General features: G+C 41.1%; 1 protein-coding gene across 1 annotated transcript in view; it reads left to right on the top strand.

The window, feature by feature from the left end:
- LOC123827770 (nuclear body protein SP140-like protein) overlaps positions 1-21,309 on the top strand; it is a gene marked incomplete at its 3' end in the record, with an annotated part of 58,864 nt that overhangs the window by 22,252 nt on the left and 15,303 nt on the right. The window contains exons 9-18 of the mRNA XM_045852216.1: positions 1,405-1,458; positions 2,696-2,800; positions 5,086-5,228; positions 6,370-6,417; positions 13,084-13,199; positions 13,869-13,986; positions 14,285-14,362; positions 14,576-14,719; positions 15,487-15,583; positions 18,610-18,663. Of these exons, the coding sequence (XP_045708172.1) occupies positions 1,405-1,458; positions 2,696-2,800; positions 5,086-5,228; positions 6,370-6,417; positions 13,084-13,199; positions 13,869-13,986; positions 14,285-14,362; positions 14,576-14,719; positions 15,487-15,583; positions 18,610-18,663 (957 nt within the window). The remainder of the gene's footprint in view (positions 1-1,404; positions 1,459-2,695; positions 2,801-5,085; positions 5,229-6,369; positions 6,418-13,083; positions 13,200-13,868; positions 13,987-14,284; positions 14,363-14,575; positions 14,720-15,486; positions 15,584-18,609; positions 18,664-21,309) is intronic.

Genomic DNA, 21,309 nt, shown 5'->3' with positions numbered 1-21,309 from the left:
AATAAAACTGCAAAGAAAGAAATCACTTAAGTTCAGGCTTAACAAGATGGCTCTGGCAGGACAGCAGTGCCTCCTTACTGACTACATGCTCAGAGACATCATCCCCCAAGTACTGGACCACATAGAGATGGTCACGCACTCAGCACCTGATCTGTCCAGAACAGAGGACATTTGGACAGTCAGCTATTGCTCAATTTGTCACAAACCTGTTCAAAATTCAACAGACTCTATTTTTTTGTTATTAACATAAGGAAAAGCCTTTGGTTATGACTATCAAATTCCATTTATAGATTTTGACAGATGACCCTCAACATGATGCTGGCCAATACAGTGATATTTGAACATGGCTTTGCAAATATATATATGTATGTGTGTGTGTGTGTGTGTGTATCTATATCTATATCTATATCTATATCTATATAGATAGATAGATAGATAGATGTATTTAGTTATGTGTATAACAACCTAAAAGTTGGGCCAGATAACTGCTGGGGAACCATCAGTTTTCTTGCTGTATCTATGAATTTTTAAGGATCTTTATGCATCACGTGTAAATTTACCAGAAGAGGCAGAAATAGCAGCCTGGACTCCTAGGAAACACCCAACATCCTTTATTCAAAACCTCTGAAACCACAAGTCAAATAATGTTTTATTGTTTTAGAAAGATGCTGTGGTTTATGTCCTGTGTGTTACAAAAGACCCCAACAAGGTCTAGGGCAGAACCTCATTCTCAAATACATTAATGTTTCTGTAAAATATGTGAGTTCACACCAGGTGTGATACATAAAAATTTTACATGGACTCATGACAGCTAAGTGCCAATTCACTTCCAAGTTAGTTAGCTGCAAACCTATGAAAATAATGTTTGTTTTCAAAACTTTTTAGATTCTGCATATGAGCTAAAGGACTGTGGGTCTTTGCTTCATTTCATAATGATCTCTTTCCTTCAGATGAGAAGAGACAGAAATGATCATCACCACGTCTTTATGTTCTAAATCCTTTAACAATGTGAGGAGTTATAAGCTTTACAAGTTGATTGGTTATAGATTACTGGCTGCATTTTCCTTTGCTTCCAAATCCTGCAGACATTGAAAACAATTAATGTAGTTTCTCTCCTCTTTGGGGACTCAGGTGACATCTCACAAAAATCTTAAAACCTGCACAGGATGGAAAACCTGTTACTATTCCTGCATGAACTGAAGTACAGAGGTATTTAAGGTGTTTTTTAAAGTTCTGGACTCCTTCTCAAATAAGTAGGTTTTTAGTTTCCTTTAGAAGGAAGAGAGAAACGAGAAATCAAATATCCTATAAACTCAAGTGTCCTGCAGTATTTATTAATTATCCTAAATGTGTAACTTTTACTTATTCATTTCTGTTTTCTCACTACCACTTGTTATTTTCTAGGTCCTTTGGATCTTGGAAAATCCCCTACTTCACCAAAAGCCAAGAAAAAAAGATGTAAGAGTGAATAAGGTTTTACTTGCTTTTAGTGTGAGAAATGAGTTTTAAATACCAGAGTTTCATCATTATTATTATTTACAGTGCTGTCGTAGGTGGAACGAAGTCTCCTCAAAATCGTCTATGTCATAATCCCTGGAACCTGTAATCTGTTATCTCACATGGCAAATGAAGTTTACAGATGTGATTAAACTAGGGACCTTGAGATGGGGGAGATTATCTTGGATTACCTGGATGGCCCCAATACACTCCCATAGGCCTTAAAAAGTGGAGAGCCTTTCTTGGCTGTGGAGAGAGGAAGAAGTGACTCTGGAGGAACAGAGAGGTGCAATATCGCTGGCTCTGCAGATGGAGGGGCAATGAGGGAATGTGGGGGACCTTAAGAAGCAGGAAAAATCAAGGAAGCAGATTGTCCCCTACAGCCTCCAGAAAGGAATGCAAGCAAGTCTGCTAAAAACTTGATTTTAGCACCCCAAGGCAGTGCTAGAATTCTAACTGAAATTGATTAGATAATAAATACATGTTGTTTTAAGCCATTATTTATAGTAAATAGGGCAACATATGGAAATAATAGAGACTTTGGTTCTTGTAAGTGTCTTATGGCTATAAAACATCAGTAAAAATGTGGCAGTGCCTTTGGGCAGTGGCCAGAGCCACTGGAGTATTTTAAGGAGGATGATTTTAAGAAAAAGCCTAGATTGCCTCGAGCTGCTTGTGAGTGGAAATGTGGAAGCTGAGAACCTAGGGAGGACTCAGGAGGAGGGAAGACTGTGGGAGAGAAAACCTGTGCTGTCTCAGAGAATACGTAAATCATCTGAATGGCACAAATGTATAAAGCTACCTGTAAAGGAAAAAGAGAATGCAGTGCAGAATGTGGAGAGCCAAGAGAATGCAGAGGAGCCTACTGAGAGTGAAATATCTTTGCCAGGGCAGCAGCTGCATGTGTCACCGTCACTTAAGAGTAAGGCAGCTGACTACATGGGGAGCTAAGACAGGTGTACTGATGCCTGGTGTCTCTGCTAAAGCTTTCTGATTGTGGGGGGTTTGAGAGGTGTAATGAAGGTAGACATTCTTGGTTATGTATCAAAAATACCACTGAAAGACTGAAACTCGGGAGATATGTGGAATAAAGTTTTCTAAGTACCCTTATGACTTTATAGACATGACTTTAACACGGGAGAAAGTTGTACATGTGTGGTTGTGAAATGAGACAGAATGAAAAACTCTTCTCTTTCAGGGCTAAAAAAGCATGAAGGAGAATTTGTGGATTTTCGCTCTGAAATACTTCCTGTGACCTGTGGAGACATGAAAGGCATGTTACATAAGAAAAAGTTGGAAGAAGGTGGGTTTAATGGTGTACTTTAATTTGTAATACTTTTGTAAAGGAATCATAAGAATTGATGGAATTACTCATGTGAATTACCCATCATTCAAGAAATTGAGGCCCCACTGTGGCTTGAAAGAAGAAGGAAGGGATCCTTAAGATGATATTTTTACATTGTAAGCAGTGGTGCATATTAAGTTCTCACCCCCACGTGGAAGTGCCCATGAGGATGTCCAGAGAATCAAAGAGGATTGTCAGTCTATGGGCGGAAAATAGTGCATTTTCTACTTTGAATCAGATATAACTGGGAAGAGGCCCTAAGCCTGCAAGTTCATCTCCTGTATCCCATCTGGGTAATCACCACCAGGACAGGGTGTTAGATGCAGTGAGGAGACCACAGAGTTTAGAGTCAGAAAACCTGATCCCAGCCTCAGCCCTGCTGAGAGTGACAGTGTGAAGACTGGGACCTTCCTGAGCCTGAAACGTCCCTTCTAAGAAATGGAAAACTATTACAAGTCTGCCTCCTGCTGTGACTTTGAGAGTTAGTTTACGTAATGAATATAACATGTTTTGCGATTTTAACGTTAGAAAGCTTGTCAATAATTGTCTATTGTGATGAACTTACTAGGAAATTTCTCTTAAAATGGATAGTGAAAACCAATTAATATAATTGTCTGCATCATAACTAGGTTTTTAAACAGCTTTACTGAGATATATCTCATACAATTCACCACTTAGATCAGGGGTGTCAAACTCATTTTCACTGGGGGCCACATCAGCCTCGCAGTTGCCTTCAAAGGGCCGGATGTAATGTTAGGACTGTATAAATGTAATTGCTCCTTTAATGGTTAAGTGAGAGTTTAGTGCTGCCGCTGAGCAGAAACAAGTCTCTGGGCTGGATAAAACAAGGTGGAGGGTTGGATTCAACCCGCAGACCTTGTGTTTGCCACCTGTGACTTAGTGTGTAGAATTCACTGTTGGGTTTTTGTTTTTTTGTTTCTTTTATAAGTTCATAAGGTTGTGTAACCATCATCACAATCTAATTTTAAAACATTTTTGTCCTCCACTAAACTCATGCCTCTCAGTAGTCAGTGTCAACTCCCATCTCACACCACTGCCCAAACCTAAGCAACCACTAATTTATTTTCTGCCCTATAAACTGATCTATCTAGGCATTTCATATCAATTACTCATATAACATGTGCCTTTCTGTGATTGGTTCTTTCACACAGTGTAATGTTTTCATGGTTCACCCATGTGTAGCATGTATTATATATTTCCTTCTTCTTGATGCCAAATAACATATAATTTCATGTATGCATGTGCCATATTTTGCTTATCTATCCATTTGTTGGAGTTTTCCCACTCTTTGGCTATTATGAAAGGTGCTGTTTTGAACATTCTCATAACCTATTTGTGTGAACATATTTTTAAAAATTCTTTCAGGTATATACCCAGCAGTGGAATTTCTGGGTTACATGGTACTTCTCTGTGGAACTTACTGAGGAAAAATTAAACTATCTTCTACAGCATTGCACCAGTTTATGTTCCCACCGGCAGTCTCAGGGCTCCAATTTCTCTACATTCTCACCAACACTTATTATTGTCTGTCTTTCTCATTATGGCCATCCTAGTGCTTATAATGTAGTATCTCATTGTGGATTTGACTTTCCTTTTTCTAATGACTAATGTTATCATGACTTTCTATTATATCTAACTTAAATTTTCCACTGAGTACTATTTCCCAATTACTTAATGTTAGCTACCTGTGATTTTAGGGATGGAAACTCACTGCTCAGTAATGCCATTAAACTTAGATGGGGAAGCTGCTGTAATGGAGGGCACAGGTGTTGCCCGGGTGCCATTCTGAGCAGCAGGGCTCCCACCTGAGGTCTTGGTTCACGCTGAGGTTCTGCCTGCACACTGCCCCACAGCCACCAGAGAGTCTGGCCTGTTCTCTGTCTCCAGAATTCAATAGCAAATTGAAATTGTCTTGTTTTGCAGAGTCACATTCTTTTCCTTGTAGGTAATTTTAGAATACTTGCATGATGTTAAGTAGCTCCTAATGATCACTTTTGTTGTTGTTTCATAAAGGTCAAAGATATGTATGCACAAATCAGGAAATCTTAAAGGGGATATATAGATGGGGTTTGGGAATTCTGGTGTATAAAAGGGAAGGTCAGACTCTCCTAATATTGATCCTCAGCCCAAATTGGGTAACTTCAGATCCGGGGTGGTGGGAGGCCAGTGTCTGAGCTCTGAGGACAAAGAGGTGCTAGGATCAACTTGTCCCGGTCTTACAGGATCCACGGTGAAGTGCATAAAGACAGAGGATGGAAACTGGTTCACCCCCCAGGAATTTGAAGCTGCAGGGAACTATAAAAGTTCAAGAAATTGGAAGAACACTGTGCGCTGTGGTGGGAAAACCCTAAAACGGCTGATGGAGGTATTTGAGTGATGGGCAGGAGGTGTAACGTCTCTTGTTGTGGTCCAACATAAGGTCACCTATCGACTACCCAATACATGGGTTGAGCTATCTGTAGAGCCCTGAGGCCCCTGACTTTATGGTTTCCTAGGGGAGAGTTGCCTGACCCTCACACCTCAGTACAAGGCAGTATATCAGTTGTCAAAGGGGCTCTTTCCGGGTAGGTTCAGGAGCTCGAGGAGGGAAAGGTCATACAGACTCTGGTGCTTGCAGACAATTTTAGGCACTGAAGTAAAGAGGACTGTCTGCATTCAAACAAGTGGGCAGAAGGCACTTTGGGGAAAAAATGGCATAGAAACCATAACCATGATCAACTTAGTTCTGTGGGTTGAGGTAGATGGATTGTGTATGCTTTGACCAAATCCATCAAACTGGGGTTGTATGCAGTGTAATTTAATGTCAGGCTAGAAAGTTTAAATTCATATAATGCAGAGAACCACGGAGGTCTCCTGAGGTGTGAAATGGCATATTTAAAACAGTATCTCAGACAACGTGGGGATTTGAAATGACTTCACTGTCTTTCAGCCCAAGAAACGTATAGTCAACCTGCAAGGCTGAGCTCCCATGTCACTCCTGTCTGAGTATTCCCTGACTGATCCACCCTGGTCATCCCTTCCCTGGGCCCCCTGAACTCACTATTGAGGCCCTTCTCACACTGTCTTACTCTTATCCTTCCATGCATTCCCTTTGTCTCTTTGGACACTCCTAGGGTTTGTCCTTTTTTGTCTGCCCAAAACTATCCATGTGTCTGACACCATGTAGGTGTGGGGCATGTGTATGTCAGTTGAACAGTCCTGGTGTGAAGAGGCAGGTCTGAGTGGTACTGATGGGAATGGAAAGGAGGGGAAAGGTGTCAAAGAGATTGTGAAGGAAAATCTTTGAAAATTTAGGGAAAAAACAGACAAGCAAGGAAACACATTCTGAAAATGGTTTTCTGGGTTCTATGGATGAATTCTAGAATAAGTACAAGTGAGGAGAGAGAGATTTTTGCCATTGAGCTGATAGTATGATGTCCAGAAGAAATTTTTACAAGGAGGTTAATACCAGACTCACAGAATATTATCATAGGCTAAGCATATACTTGTATCTTCTTATTTTTCAGGAGGGAAAGCTACCTATACCACCAACAATGTACAGCAAGAAAAAAAAGGTGATTATCCTTTTATACTAGTTCTTAATACCTAACTCATTTTATAGGTACTGCACATTTTTTATGGTTTCTCAATTGAGTGATTATCATTGTTTCCTCTTTTTGTCTCTCCTACCTTTATTTCATTTATTTATTTTGCATTTTTCAGAGTTGCTGCATTGAACATTAGTTTGTATGCAATGTTACCTGTGAATGCTAAACCACTAGATGTTCAAATAAGGAACCATCAAAAAAGACTCTTGTAGTTAAAGGTATTGTTAGGGTGTGAAATGTAATGTTAACATGATTATGGAATGCACAAAAACACTTTTTCTAATCAGGTCACAAGGTCCTCTTCAACTCAATCCCAGATTTCTTTGATAATGGTTACTATTTCCTAAATTTAATGAAGTCCGATGGAGTAAAGTTTGCTCCCCATCATCCAGATGAACCTGTATAGTAGACAATGTATTTTGGGACAGATATGAAAGCATATACTACTTCATAAGAGAGGAAACTAAGAGCATATTTCTTTTCTGATTACCTACATACTCTTTCATCCTTCAATAAAATGTATACAGAAGCATACAGAATTCTTTTTCAAGCAGAAATTATTGGCAAATTTTTCATAAGGATGGTGCAGTTGGGGAGGGAACTCTTGGGAGATGGATGTAGTTTAGGTGAGAGCCTGACCTGGAAAATTGTTTACTTTGATGTCACCCCTTTGAGTCCACCTCAGGGGCTGAGCAGGCCTCCTTTCTATCTGTGAAAGTGGTTTCTCCCTCTGTGGAAGAAGACTGAACAAACACATAATATGAAGCGTAGTTTCAGGACAAAATGATAGTATTTTCAAGTTTGGGTATGAATGAGAACTTGAGAAGGAGGGGAAGGTGTGAGGTGCCATTCACACACACTACAGGTAGAAATGGCCCCCCAGGTCATTCACAGAATTCTACATTAGCTTACACAGAGCTGGCCACTGGGACTCCATCTAGCACTGGGAATGTGAGGTCCAGGCCTTGACATTATCAGATGATCTGCAAATTGGGAACTAGTCTTTGGGACTTTCCATCCACTGAGTTTACTGAGATGAAATATATTTAACATACTTTATTCAGTGAGTACTTTGAAAAGCAACATCTCTACTATTCTCCATGTGTCTAAAGTTACTTTATCTGGATTACCTAAAAGAGCTAACAACTTCCCACAGTGGGTCTATCCTTTTCCATGGTTCCAACACTTTGTAGCAACAGGGAACAATTTTCCATGAGGAGACTCAAAGTGGTAAATCTCAACACACATTACTACCTGGTGATTCCTCTTGCCTCCCTAAAATTCTCTTGCTGATGGAAACCCCAGTTCATGGGGTGGCACTTGGTACCACATGACAGTTTTTTATCTCTTGATGAGGGCCACTGATGCTTTCTGGTGACAGCAGCTGTGTTCTCAAATAATCTTATCTACTCAACCAAAATAATCATTTATTATATGCTAACATTTGCTTAAGAATAGCATGTAATCCCTTTTTTCCAAGGGGTATGATACTCATTTATTTCCTCATTCAACATACAGTTGAGTGCATGAAAATGCTAGATGCCCATAAGGAAGATTGAAATAATATCCCTGACCTCAAGGATTGTGTCACCTTCATTGTCTACTATAGAAGTATTACTGAAAGCAAGGATTGTAGGGTGCCCAAGTGGCAGGCAGTGACATGGCCCGTTCTCAGGTCACTTTATAGTAGATTACATCTGTGTATGACATCTTTGCCTTGGCTGGAGATATAAGCTGAGGCTGCCTCAAGGGAAGGAGGCCAAGACATTTCACTGAACATACCCAAACAATGTGAGTGTAGCGCACAGTAGTCCATTTCCTATGAAAAGTCAGACAGGTGCCTTCTTGGGATTTGGATGGAAGCCAGATAAAGGTGACTTTCTGGAAGAAAAATTACAGTACCAAAGATATTGGATTCCTTTTATTTTTAGTGTGATGCCCTAGAAGAGCTTCAGGAGGTGGTAGATATCTTCTCTGGACACTTGTGTGGTTCCCAGGACCCTGAGTGATAGATGGAGACCCAGGGGGTCCTGTCATACTACCAGTACCCACAAGCCCATGGGAAGGAGAAGGCAACTGTTCCAACAAGAATGCCTTCACTCATGTTAATAATAATCTTTCCTGGGACAGATGTTACAGGCATATAGACATCGCCTTATAATATTTTCATGCATTACTAACCACACTGGCTCAGGCCTAATCTCCACTTAGGCTGCCCTAGAATCACCTGAAGACCTTTGTAAAGTAGCATTGCCTGGATCCCTCCCTCTATGAGATTGTAACTTAATCAGTCTAAACTATTACTTGCACATGATGATTGTTTAAAACTTTGTATGAGACTGACTCCTTACCACTTGGCCACTGTGCCTGACAGCCAATTTAAAAACTTTATAGATAATTCTGTTACACGAGTTACTCAGTCTATGACTTAATAAGAGTACCAATGCCTGTGCCTCAATGCAGACCAATTGATCAGAATCTCTTCCATTAGGACCAGAACTCTAGCATTTCACATACTATCATATGTGCAGCTGGCATAAGAAGCAAAGAGACAAAGAGAAAAGAGCCTTAAGTTGATTAAGGATCAAGGATGAAACATTATTATGCATTGGTTACAGTTTTTATCTCCTTGTTCTTCTGGGAAGAGGGCTATCATGACCTGGAGAATGATGATGGTAATCTGTGAGTCCCCACAGTGAAGAGAAGGAAACTATCCCCAGGCCTCTGTGCTGGAGCAGTTTCCATCCCATTTGGGAGTGTGATTCAAGATTCAACCAGAAAACTGAATGGGAGCTATGGCAAGATGGTTCTTGGGTCTTCATCTTATGTTTTACAAATATTTCAAAAAGCAAAAGCAATGACCTGAATCTAAATTTGCCCAACACAAGAATTTTCACTGAAAAGTGAAGAAGAAGATTCAAAATAATTATTAGTTAGTGACTTTTCATCTTTAATTCCTTTCTGCACTGAGATGACATAGCTATGATCCAAATTCCTCTTCCCATTTGCTTCAAGAGGCATATTTCTGATCTTTGTGTACTCAACCAAGATATAGGATAGACTTGGAGAAACCAACCACTTTTCTTTATGTATTAGGGTGGAAATACTCACCAGGGTCTCAACATCTCTGCATGCAGTGGACACTACATGGATGATGGAGCAATCAAAAGAAGCTTACAAATTACTGTGTGGCATAGGGACAGATAGGATTTGGAACATGAGTAAGACAATAGACACAGAATGGATTCTCAGGCTTGTGGTCAATATTGTACATTTTAGGAAATGGGAGCACCAAGAAAGAACATGTAGTGGGCGTTAGGACAAGATTTGGCTGCATGAGTTTGGTGTGTGCTTTAAAGATCTGATAGGAGATGCTGGGTGAGCACAGGGATGTGCAGGAAGGCAGGAGACAGGCTGGATATTTGAGAGCTGTGGATATAGAAAGGTAACTGTGGATTTCAGAGTGATTTGATCACCTAGGGCCAACTAAATAGCCAAAGATGGAAACCTGGGGGATTCTCTCAAAATGGACAAAAAGAAGGACTGGAAAGAAAAGAGATGGAATGGTGAGGCTGATGGAGTAAATCCAGGAGAATGATGGAGTAACTGAACAAAAACAGAGGTTCAGCTGCATGTTGCTACAAAGGCAAAACTAATGAGGCAGATGCTGGTGCAAAAGGCACAGGATTTCTTCAGGTGCTATATCACCTTGGAGAATGGTGGGCTCCTTTGTAATCGACCATCTCTTTCTTCCATGCAAGAAATTGTCCTGAGCAAGGCCAATGCAAAAGCCAGTGTCCAGAATACCTGCTCTGTTTTCAAGTACATTTTATTGGAGCCCTCAGGTGGCTGATAAGTGGTCTTAGTCCCAAGCAGTTTAGCATGTTCCCAGCTGCTCCCACCTATAGCCTGTGAGTAGAGCCCACATGGCCATGGGTTATGTGGCTACTAGGGCTGCTTGGGCAGGCAGTTCTGGAGGAGAGTATGCGAACACACTGGTGAGTGTACCACCAGGTGGAGAAGAGAGAGAGAGAGAGAGAGAGAGAGAGAGAGAGAGAGAGAGAGAGAGACAGACAGAGAGAGAGACAGAGAGAGAGAGAGACAGAGAAAGAGACAGAGACAGAGACAGAGAATGAATAAGAGGGAGACTGACTTCCTCATGGAGGCCATGGGGAATGTGGCTGCTAAGGCCACATGACCTCAGAGAGAACAGGAAAATCCAATCTGTGAGTGCACATCCAGAGAAAGAGAGAGAGAGCTTGTTCCTTGGGATTAGATTAGCTAGGGTGTAGGACAGACCAGGTGCTTTCTCAAAATGACAAATAAAATTCCCAAACTTTTATGCACCTTGGGAGGGTTCATTTCGAATCAATCCCTTCTTTCCCCAGGTTAGACTGACATGTCTCTTTGGTCTAGCACCTTCCCCTGCACCATTTAAGCTACTATGGTATATGGGTCTGCCTTTGCCTGGTGCCACCCCAATCTAGTACAAGATTAGGGGTAAATGCTGGGGAGAGGGCTTTTCTCTATCCAATTATCTGGCTAACTGTTTCTATGCTCAGTGTAAGAATCTCCCACTCCCACCATCTTGGCCAATGTGGGAGGCTCTCTGGCACTCCTACTGACTGTTTTACAGTAACAGTGGGACACCACTTGTGTTCAGAATAACCAGAAATATTCACAGTAGAAAAAGTTGGACACTGTCATCCCTGTTTCCTCATGTTCCTCGATGGTCCACTTCCCTCCCATCCAGCACTTGTCAATGTGTGTGCCAGTCCCCAAGCCATTCTCATTTCTGTCACCTCAGATGGTCACAAGAGGGTAGGCATTTCTGGAATACCAGGCGATTGTCAGGATGTTTGTGTCTGGGATAGAACTACCCCCAAGTGGTTCTCAAACTGGATCCTCACACCAGGCAGATCCAGGAAAGCAACCAGGGGCAGATATACTTCCTAATAGTTCCTAATTTATGTAAATACTAATTATCTTTTAAAAAATGTGACATTGTGTTTTATTTATTTTTTAAATTTTTAATTTTTTCCCAGTTATTCTTCCTTTTTCTGAGGTCCTTTAATATTTCCATACCTGCAATTTTGAGGACCACCCATTGTTTTGAACTGGCCTATGTTTTGGTCGTGTTAGAGAATGCTTCACACAGTTTTCACAGTTGGAGTTCCCTATTGTATGGCTTCCTGTGACTTCAGGGACTGACTTCCTGTTTTAATCACCTCCTTTTCATCCCATTGATGAGGGAGGGATGTCAAATGGACAGTCTGGGGGATGGCAAGTAATGGCATCTGTCACTGGACAGATGGATGGACAGGTGTTTATTATTCTCATACATTCCATGACTGAGGAAGGAAGGCAGTGCCCCTCCTGCAGGCCTCATCAAGGTTGCCCTCTGGAACCAACTGAAAACCAGGTGCTGGGGAATGCAGGGTGGCCCTCTGGTTTCTGTGGGAGGTTGTGTCTGGCTTGTGTGAAAGATTCCATGGCTGACAGAGAACTGAAACCTGACATTCCAGGATGGGCAGGGTTACTGGTGGTCCCTGGACTAGGAGCATTGTTTAGCTGTGGGACCTTATCTGGGAGAGCAAGGTGGGGAGGAGCACATGCACATAGGTTGTCTGAGGCCATCTCAGTGTTACCAGATGCCACAGCAGCACCTGACATTGAACTTTAATATTAGTCCTTACATTGTGTTTCCTTCATTAACAAAGGGCTCAGTCACAGGCCAGTTTCTTATCATGAATACATGTGTTTATATATAACACAATGTATATTCATATCTTCTCTATAAATTTATTTGGGTTTAATGAGTAGGAGTTATGCTACAAGACTTGGATGCAAATACTGTCAAATTTCCTCTTCTGTAAATTAAATTAAATGTAGTTTAAGGCCACAGATTGAGACTGGTAAGAAATCCAGCTTCATTGATTGTGGGATGGGGGACTCACCATTCTGTTTACTAAACAAAGCAGTTGCCACGCTTCTTGGGTGTTCAGAGACAGAGCCTCCACATTTTACATACCAAGCTGAGTCATGGGGCATCTTTCTGCAGCTTCTGGATCTAAAGAGCTCCGTCCTTCTTTCCATCACCTGGTCATTTTTTCCAGGGTTTTTTAAACTTGAGGCACTGTCACAGGTCCAGGGACTCCCCAGGCCCAGAATCCATGTCCAGGAGCCCCTGCCAGGCCCTTCAACTCATGGGGAAACTTCAGCCAAAAAACAAACAAACAGGATGACAAGCTTTTCTTAGAAGTTTTTTCCATTTTATTAATTTCTCAATGTACCACCTTCGTAGGGATCATTTTAGTCATTGTGTTGTAGGCAAATGGATTTAACACTTTATGGCAGAAACTTGGTTTATCTACAAGGTTATAAAATGATTCACTTTCTGTTAACATCATTGTTTTGTTTTGTTTAGAATCACTTGGTTTATAGGAAAAACTTTTCTGGTCTGGCACACAGGTCCCTCCTCTAAACTTCACTGAGAAAAATCATTCTTCCTCTGAAATCTCCACTCAGAAGAACATCACTTTCCTTCCAGATTCACAAAAGGCTGTGCATTCTAGAATCTAATAGTGGTGGCCTTCTGTGGTCTCACTGTGGGTACATTGATTTACCTTCTAGCTTGAAAAGCCACAGGCATGTGAGGTCTGCCACAATGGAGAAGATCTCTTCGGCTGTGATACTTGTTCAAGATTCTTTCATGGGGACTGTCACATCCCACCCGTGCAGAATGAGAGGTTTGTGAGATGCAGCCCCCTGTCTTCTTTAAAGGGTCCTTCCTCCTGCCCTGCACCATCCCCCTGTGGGGTTCCTCCTTGTGTCCTGATGGGGACACAGCAGGGACAGAGGTATGTGGTCCAGCAGTGTGATCACAGGAGCTGTTGAAAGACGCTGGCAGCAGGGGGTGTCTGTTCTCCTCTCTCCTCTGGGAGGCTGAGGCTGGTAGCTGAGTCCTTTGCTGACAAACTGCTGCTGTCCATTCCAGAGCTTTCTAAGCATGGACTCCTGGTCACAGTGGTGGACGCCAGCTGCTTGTGTTCTGCGCTTATTGAGAAACACAAACTTCTTGCCATGTTCTCAATTGGTTGATTGAGAGCCTAGGCCCCTAGGGGTTAAGGTCCAGTCTCTAGCACTCAGGCCCAGTAGGCAGGACTCTTTGTGCTCCCAGCAACTCAAGTGGGGAAAGGACAGCCCACCACTCATCTTGATGCCAATCTCCACCTACTGACCCCCAGTTGGCACCCTTGCTGTTATCATTGTCTCAGGCCCTACATGGGGGACCTGGGGACTGGGGAGTGACCCCTTCGTTCTCAGTCTGTGTCCATCAGCCTTTCCTGAAAGGAGAACAGTGGCAGCCATAGGAACGGTGGCTGTTTCTGAGACTTTGCCTTACTCACTTATTGCAGGCCTCCCAGGAGCCCATGGAGTTGCACCTTCTGCAGGATAAAGGAGTCTTCAGGAAGTCAGCAATCTCATGGGGAATGGGAAGTCCTGGCAATGACGATGGGGCCTAAGGAGCAGCTGGTAATTTGAATTTGACCCCAAAACTTCTTTCTCCCACTCACATGTGAGAAGTCAAACAGAAAAAGGGGGAAGGAAAGAGCACCAAGAGCTGTCTGCATTTCTTACCAGGTCTCAACCACATTGAAATCTCACTAGGACTTGCAGAAAAAATAGCTCTGGAATTACATGTCTGATTCCCAGATCTCTACCTGTTTGAGGAAACTGCCGGAAAACTGGTGTGGCCACGCCTCTGCCTGGGCATACATATGGGATCATTCACTCTGAGTTACTTTTCATTCAAATCCTCCTTCTCTTGCAGAAATGTGAGTTCCTCCTCTTGGAGATCTACTGCCACTCAGACAATATCTCTCTTGAGCAAATGGAACAAGATACGCATGTAAGTAATGATAACAAACTGTGATTATAGGTTGCCAAGGTGTTGCCTGGTCTTGGCATGTGCTCTTGTGGGATTTGTGCTCTGAAACCCATGGGAGTGAGAGCATGAGCTGCTGTTATCATTGCCTGGCACTTTGGCTGGATTTTTCAGGAATGCACAGAAGGCAGACACTGTGCCGTATCAGAAATTCTCTCATTATTTACTTTTCACCAGAGTGTGGAGGCTTATCGAGGCATGGATAATTTTATGCTGCTGCATAAGATAAAGAAGAATCTAAATGAGCGGCATTACCCCAAAGTGGGCAGCTTTATGAAGGACATGCGCCTCATCTTTCAGAATCACAGGGCATTTAATAAAGTAAGTGTCTCTCCTGCTTCCATTTCCTTGTTTTCTCCATTAAGTTGCTCTGCCCTCATTTTTTGGTGTACGGAAGTTTTACAGTTTATCTCACCCTCTAACAAGCCTATACAAGCAAGATATCGAAAAGCGAGGGACTTTTAAAACTCAAGATAGAGCATGGCAGTGAGTCCCTAGGAGTCCCTGCAACCAAAATTTCAGAACGCTAAGAGCTCTTTCCTCTCTTCAAAGGCAAGAGGTGCCCACTGAAAATAGTGTGTCTTCCCTGCTCCGAACAAAGTGAGAACAGAATTGTGTCCTAAAGTCATATTACCCTTCTTATCGTCCCCCAAATATTATTAATTCAACTTCTCAGAAATTTCAGACTCCAGGTTGCTTGGTATGTAAACGACCCATATAGTTAAGAGGAGTCACCAGAGAGAAATACAAGTGACAATTTGAAAGAAATATCACTGATTGTACTTAGACGTCTGTAATATTTTATGATTACAAAGACTTTGGATTACTTTTTAGATTATCACTAAAGTAAAGAACCTAAACCAAATGAATAAGAGTCCCCAAGCATGGTAATGATTTTCCATTTTTGCCTAGTTAGTAGTAAATAATTGTTCACTTAGGACACAGAAAATACTCTTAGCCACATGAGTTTTTAATCTTAACCTGGTTAATGCAATTTAAGTGTTTTAGGCAAGAGTTGTGATCATTCCCAATCACAAAGTATCTAATGACAGTGATAATGAAGTCATTATTTTTGTCATGTTTTTCAGAATCATGCCTTGTACTTAATGGGAATCGACCTGGCGGAGGAATTTGAGCAGAATTTTAGGAAAGTGTTTGCTACCTCAGCACCGAAAATGAAACCTGGTAAGGAGGTGGGAGCTCAAGGCCTGGGCTGCAGGAAACTGAACCAAGGCCTACTCTTTCCCGACGCATCTGTTCTGAGTTCATTCTGCACCATTGATCCAGTTTATCCTGCCCATTCTCTGCATTTATTTATCTTGATCTTTTGGGGATGTGCAAAGTAATAAGAAATCATTATATTTACATTTTTTGAAGATGAGGCCTATTAATTTACAGGTCCTGTTAATCTACCTATGCATCATCTATTGATTTTATAGTAGAAATAGGCTAGCAAAGTAATAAATTTGTTTGAAAACTAATTCTATGACTATAAAGTGTTGGATTTACACAGTGATTTCTATAGAGAAAGGAAAGCTAAATATTTCTTTGTTGGAAGGTCACATTGTCATCTGATCACAAACCTTGAATAGTATCAAGGGTCAGTTCCTCCAGCTAGCTAGTGTTAGCAGAAATGGAGAAGGTATTTTGAAACCCAAAGTATTATTTCTACAGGGTTTTTCAGCAAGTGTTATAGTGACTTTTCAAAGGACCTTTGCAAAAGTGTCTTACTTTTTCCTTCACAGCAACTCTGAGGGGTAAGCAGGATGGACAGTGTTACTCTGGTTTCTAGATGAGGAAACACAATCACAGAAATGTTTCCAGGTCTTCCAGAAAGTCTCCTGGAGATAATAGCTTTCTTGATTCTGCATCATTTCCTTGGTAAAGCTGCAGTTTGACATGGTTACCAAAATGTTGTCTCCTAAACCTTGGGCAGCAAGAGTGATGATACACTCTCTAGCTCTTTGGTGCACAGACTGGTGGTTGGTGTCCCTTTCTACTTTCTCAGCAGATATTGGAAACATGCCTATTTAGGAAAACATTCTAGGAAAAGACCTACAAACAAATAAAAATGTGACATGATCTTGATGTTACAAAAGAGCAATATTGTAAGTAATACGTTTGTTCTAATAGCTCACTATGTCTATCCATGTAAAATGAAAGTTTGCTGCTGTTTTTAGAGAGTGCACAGTCTGACTTCTGTCTCAATGTAGGCAAACTACTCTAAAAGTGATTTCAAAATAGATCTATGGCTCAGACACAAGAGAAGATGATTTCAAGGCACAGCAGGGGGCAGGAGGAGGGGATTTCCAAGGTCTGCCCACAAAGAAACAGCAGATGAAGGAAGTGTGAAATGACAATAGAAGGGGTAAGACAGGAAAGAGAGACAAGTGTAGGTAGGTAAGGCCCAAACAGAGCAGAGGGGCCCCTTGCCAGGGACTGGTCTCTGCTCTGGGGACAGTAAATGGCACATCACTAACCTGCAAAGAAGGTGACTTACAAGGCAGTCTAGGTGGCCTATGTACAGGCCATGATATACATGGGTTTTCAAGATGTTTGCAGGTTTTATCAAGGAATTTCCTACTGAGTCGGTTTCTTGGGCATACACTGAAACACCTGAAGAACCCTGTGCTTACATGCAGTGATCAATAACCTGACTCCTTAGAATCAAGCAAAGGAGGAGAGACCCAAGAAGCCACCTGTTCATGAATCTGAATTGCACTAAAGAAGAATTTTAGGATTGTATTCCTGGAAAACAAAAATCCCGACTCTAAATGTGGAACTTTGTATTCCTGATGAATCTTATGCTGATATTTTCCATATATATAGATTCGATTACTTCTAGGGAACCACTTTGATCATTTAATTTCATCTAATTAATTTGAAAATAGGAGTGAGCAAGAGGCATTATAAACTGTTGTTTCACTGGCTGAGCCCCATCATTACTATCAAATTCCATTTATAGATTTTGACAGATGACCCCCACCACAACATTGTCCTATATAGTGACATTGGAACATGCCTTTGCAAACTGCAGTATCAGTTTATGTTTACAACGACCGGAAAGTGAGGCCAGAGATAACTGTTTTTCCCCCACAGTTGGGCAGCTATCAGTTTGCTCTCTGTATCTACACGTTTTTCAGGATCTTTACCCATCACATGAAGAGTTACCAGAAGAGGCTGAAATAATAGCCTGGACTCCTAGCAAACATCCAAAATCCTCTATTCAAAACTTCTGAAGCCACATGTAAAATAATAATAATGTTTTATTGTTTCAGAAAGACACTATGCCATCCCCACCTCCCTCCCCTGACTGGGGTTTGGGGGAGTGGTGAGGGGAAAATGCAGGCAACTGTACTTGAGCAACAGTAAAATAAAATAAAATAAAATAAAATGAAAAGAAATGAAATAACATAAAATAAATAAAGTAAAGTAATAAAATAATAAAATAAAGTTTAAATGAGAAGAAAAGAATGACACTATGTTTTATATTCTGTTTGTTATAAAAGGCCACAAAGGGGTCTAGAGCAGAATCTCATTCTCAAATATTAATGCTTCTGGAAATTGTGTGAATTCACATCAAGTGTGATAAATAAAAATTTTACATGCACTCATGGCAGCTAAGTCCAGATTCCCTTCCAAATCAGTTAGCTGCAAACCAATGAAAAAATGTTGGTTTTCAAAACTTCTTTGGTTCTGCATATGGGCTAAAGATTGTGGTTTGCTTCATTCAGTGGTGATATCTTTCCTTAAGATGAGAAGAGGCAGAAATGATCATCATCATGCCTTTTGTTCTAAATCTTTCTTCAATGTACAGAGTTAGAAGAATCACAACTCATATACGTTAACAGCTGTGTTTTCTTTTGCTTCCAAAGACTGTTGATATGGAAAGCAATTAGTGTAACTCCACTGCTCTTTGAACACCCAACTGAGGATGCTCTGACATCTAACAAAAACCTTAAACTGAGGCAGGACAGGATATCTATTCTTATCCCTTTATAATATGAAATATGAAGATATTTAAGGTGTTTTTTTAATGCCCTGGACTCTTACTTCTCAATTCAGTAGGTTTTTAGGATCCTTTAGAAGGAAGAGAGAAACAATAAATCAAACACCATGTAAACTCAAGCCTTCTACAGTGTGAATCATCCAAAGATCTGCACCTTTATTTTTTCATTTCACTATTCTCACCACCACCTGTTATTTTCTAGGTACTGTGGATCTTAGAGAAACGTCTACTCCACAAGAAGCCAAGAAAAAAACATGTAAGAGTGGACAAGATTGTACTTTTTGTTATTTTTATTTATTTTTAATTTTTTAAAAGATTTTTATTTATATATTTATTTATTTTTCAGAGAGGGGAAGGGTGGGAGAAAAAGGGAGAGAAACATTGATGCATGAGAGAATAAGTTGCCTCTTGCTCGTCCCCAACCATAGACCTGGCCTGCAACCCAAACATGGCCCTGACTGGGCATCACACCAGCGACCTTTTGGTCAGTGGGATGGTGCCTGACCCAGAGAGCCACAGCAGTCAGGAGTTATAAATGTATTTTATTAAAGGAATAGTGACTACAAAACAATGACAATGACTATTTTGTAGAGTTAAAGGAGCTAAAGTTTTGAGAAACAAACTTGGGAGATACTGGGTTACCGATGTGACTTTTAAGAATTTTTAAAGTGTATTTTATTGATAATTTTATTACAATTTCAATTTTTTCCCCCTTCCACCTGGCACCCCCCTTCCCTCCAGGAGTCCCCCAATTAGCTCACATCCAAGGATCATGCATATAAATTCTTTGGCTTCCCCATTTCCTATACTACTCAAAAAATCCACCTGTCTATTTTTTATCTACTAATTGTGTTTGTTAACCTTTCCCCCCATTCTCCCCTTTCTCTCTCCAAGCTGATAACCCTCCAAATGATCTCCCTATCTATGATTTTGATCCTGTTCTGGTTGTTCACTTAGCTTTTTTTTTTTTTTTTTAGATTCAGTTGTTGATAATTGTGAATTTGTTGTCTTTTAATGTTCATAGTTTTGATATTCTTCTTTTTTAGATAAGTCCCTTTAATATTTCATGTAATAATGGCTTGGTGATGGTGAACTCCTTTAGCTTTACCTTGTCTGGGAAGCACTTTATCTGTCCTTCCATTCTAAATGATAGTTTTTCTGGATAGAGTAATCAAGTGGTAGGTCCTTGCTTCTCACCACTTTGAATACTTCTTGCCAGTCCCTTTTAGTCTGCAAAGTTTCTTTTGAGAAATCAGCTGATAGTCTTATGGGAACTCCTTTGCAGGTAACTGTCTTCATTTTTCTTTAAGATTCTCTCTCCCTTTTTTAACTTTTGACATTTTAATGAGGATGTGTCTTGGTGTGGCCCTCTTTGGGTACAATTTGTTAGAGACTCTCTGTGCTTCCTGGACTTGTATGTCTGTTTCCTTCACCAAATTAAGGAAGTTGTCTTTCATTATTTTTTCAAATATATTTCACATTTCTTTCTCTTCCTCTCCTCCTTATGACATCCCTATGATTTGGATGTTGGTGTGTTTACAGATGTGCTAGAGGCTCCTTATACTATCCTTGTTTTTTTGAATTCTTTTTTCTTCTTGGTGTTCTGGTTGAATGCCTATTTCTTCCTTATGTTCGAATTGTTGATTTGAATCCTAGCTTCCTCCCCTCTACTGTTGGTTCCCTGTAGATTTTTCTTTATTTCACTTACTGTAAGATTTCTTTCTTCCTTTTTATATTGTTGCCATACTCAATGAGTTCTTTGAGCATTCTGATCACCGGTGTTTTAAACTCTGCATCTTGTGGGTTGGTTATCTTCATTTTTGTTTAGTTCTTTTTCTGGAGTTTTGTTCTGTTCTTTCACTTGGGACATATTTCTTGGTCTCCTCATTTTGGCTGCCTCCCTGTGTTTGTTTCTGTGTATTAGGTAGAGCTGCTTTGACTCCCAGCCTTAGTACTGTGGCCTGCTGTCCAAAAGGCACCTGTAAGTTGTGTGGGGTGGAGCCTTAGGTAGTCACCAGGGTGGGGCCACTCATTTCACTGCTTTGTGGCTCTGTGTGTGGGGAGGGCTGAGAGAGGGGACAATGTTGTTGCCTCGTTTCTGGAGGTTTGCCTGGCACTCGCCCCATTTCTAGTCACTTCACCCACTCCCTGCATGTAACTGACACCCTTCCAGCTGTTGCCCTGGTGGTGAATCCTGGAGTGGGTGAGTATGCGAATGTTCCAAGTCCATGCAGGCCCTTTAAGCAGATCTTCCTGCAAATCTGCAGTTTCTTCTGCTTCCCCAACCCCCAGTGGTTTTCTTAGCCAGAAGTTCTGGGGATCTAACTTCCTGGTGTTGGAACCCTGGGTTGTGTGGTCTGGTCTGGAGTTGGGGTCCCTCACTCCCAAGGTATCCCTCCCAATTTTTATTCACTGCAAATGAATGTGGGACTGACTGTTTCACCCCCTCTCCTCCTGTCTCCACGTCTTCGCCCCTCCTACCTGTCTGAATGAACGAGGCTTCTTTAAATCCTTGGTTGTTGGACTTCCATCGAGCTCCATTTTCTGATGGTTCTGCATGCGTTTTGTTTTGAGGTCTAGTTGTAATTTCTTCTTTGGTTGTGGGAAGAGGCAAAGTATGTCCACCTATGCCTCCATCTTCACTGTGGATTTTACTTGTTTTTAATATGAGAAATGAGTTTTTAAATACCAGAATTTCATCATCATTATTATTTACAATATTGTAGTAGATACAATACATCTTTGAAGAGATGGCTTCTCAAAGGTGTCCATGTTGTAATCCCTGGAACCTGTAATCTCTTGTTTTACATGGCAAGTAGACTTTATAGGTGTAATTAAACTAGGGACTTTGAGATGGGGCAGATTTTCCTGGATTATCTGGGTGGCCCAAATATACTCGATA

Source organism: Phyllostomus hastatus, unplaced genomic scaffold (assembly GCF_019186645.2).
Source record: "Phyllostomus hastatus isolate PE091 unplaced genomic scaffold, TTU_PhHast_1.1 phas_contig_137, whole genome shotgun sequence".
NCBI classification, from domain to species: Eukaryota; Metazoa; Chordata; class Mammalia; order Chiroptera; family Phyllostomidae; genus Phyllostomus; species Phyllostomus hastatus.
This window is presented reverse-complemented; position numbering and strand designations above follow the sequence as displayed.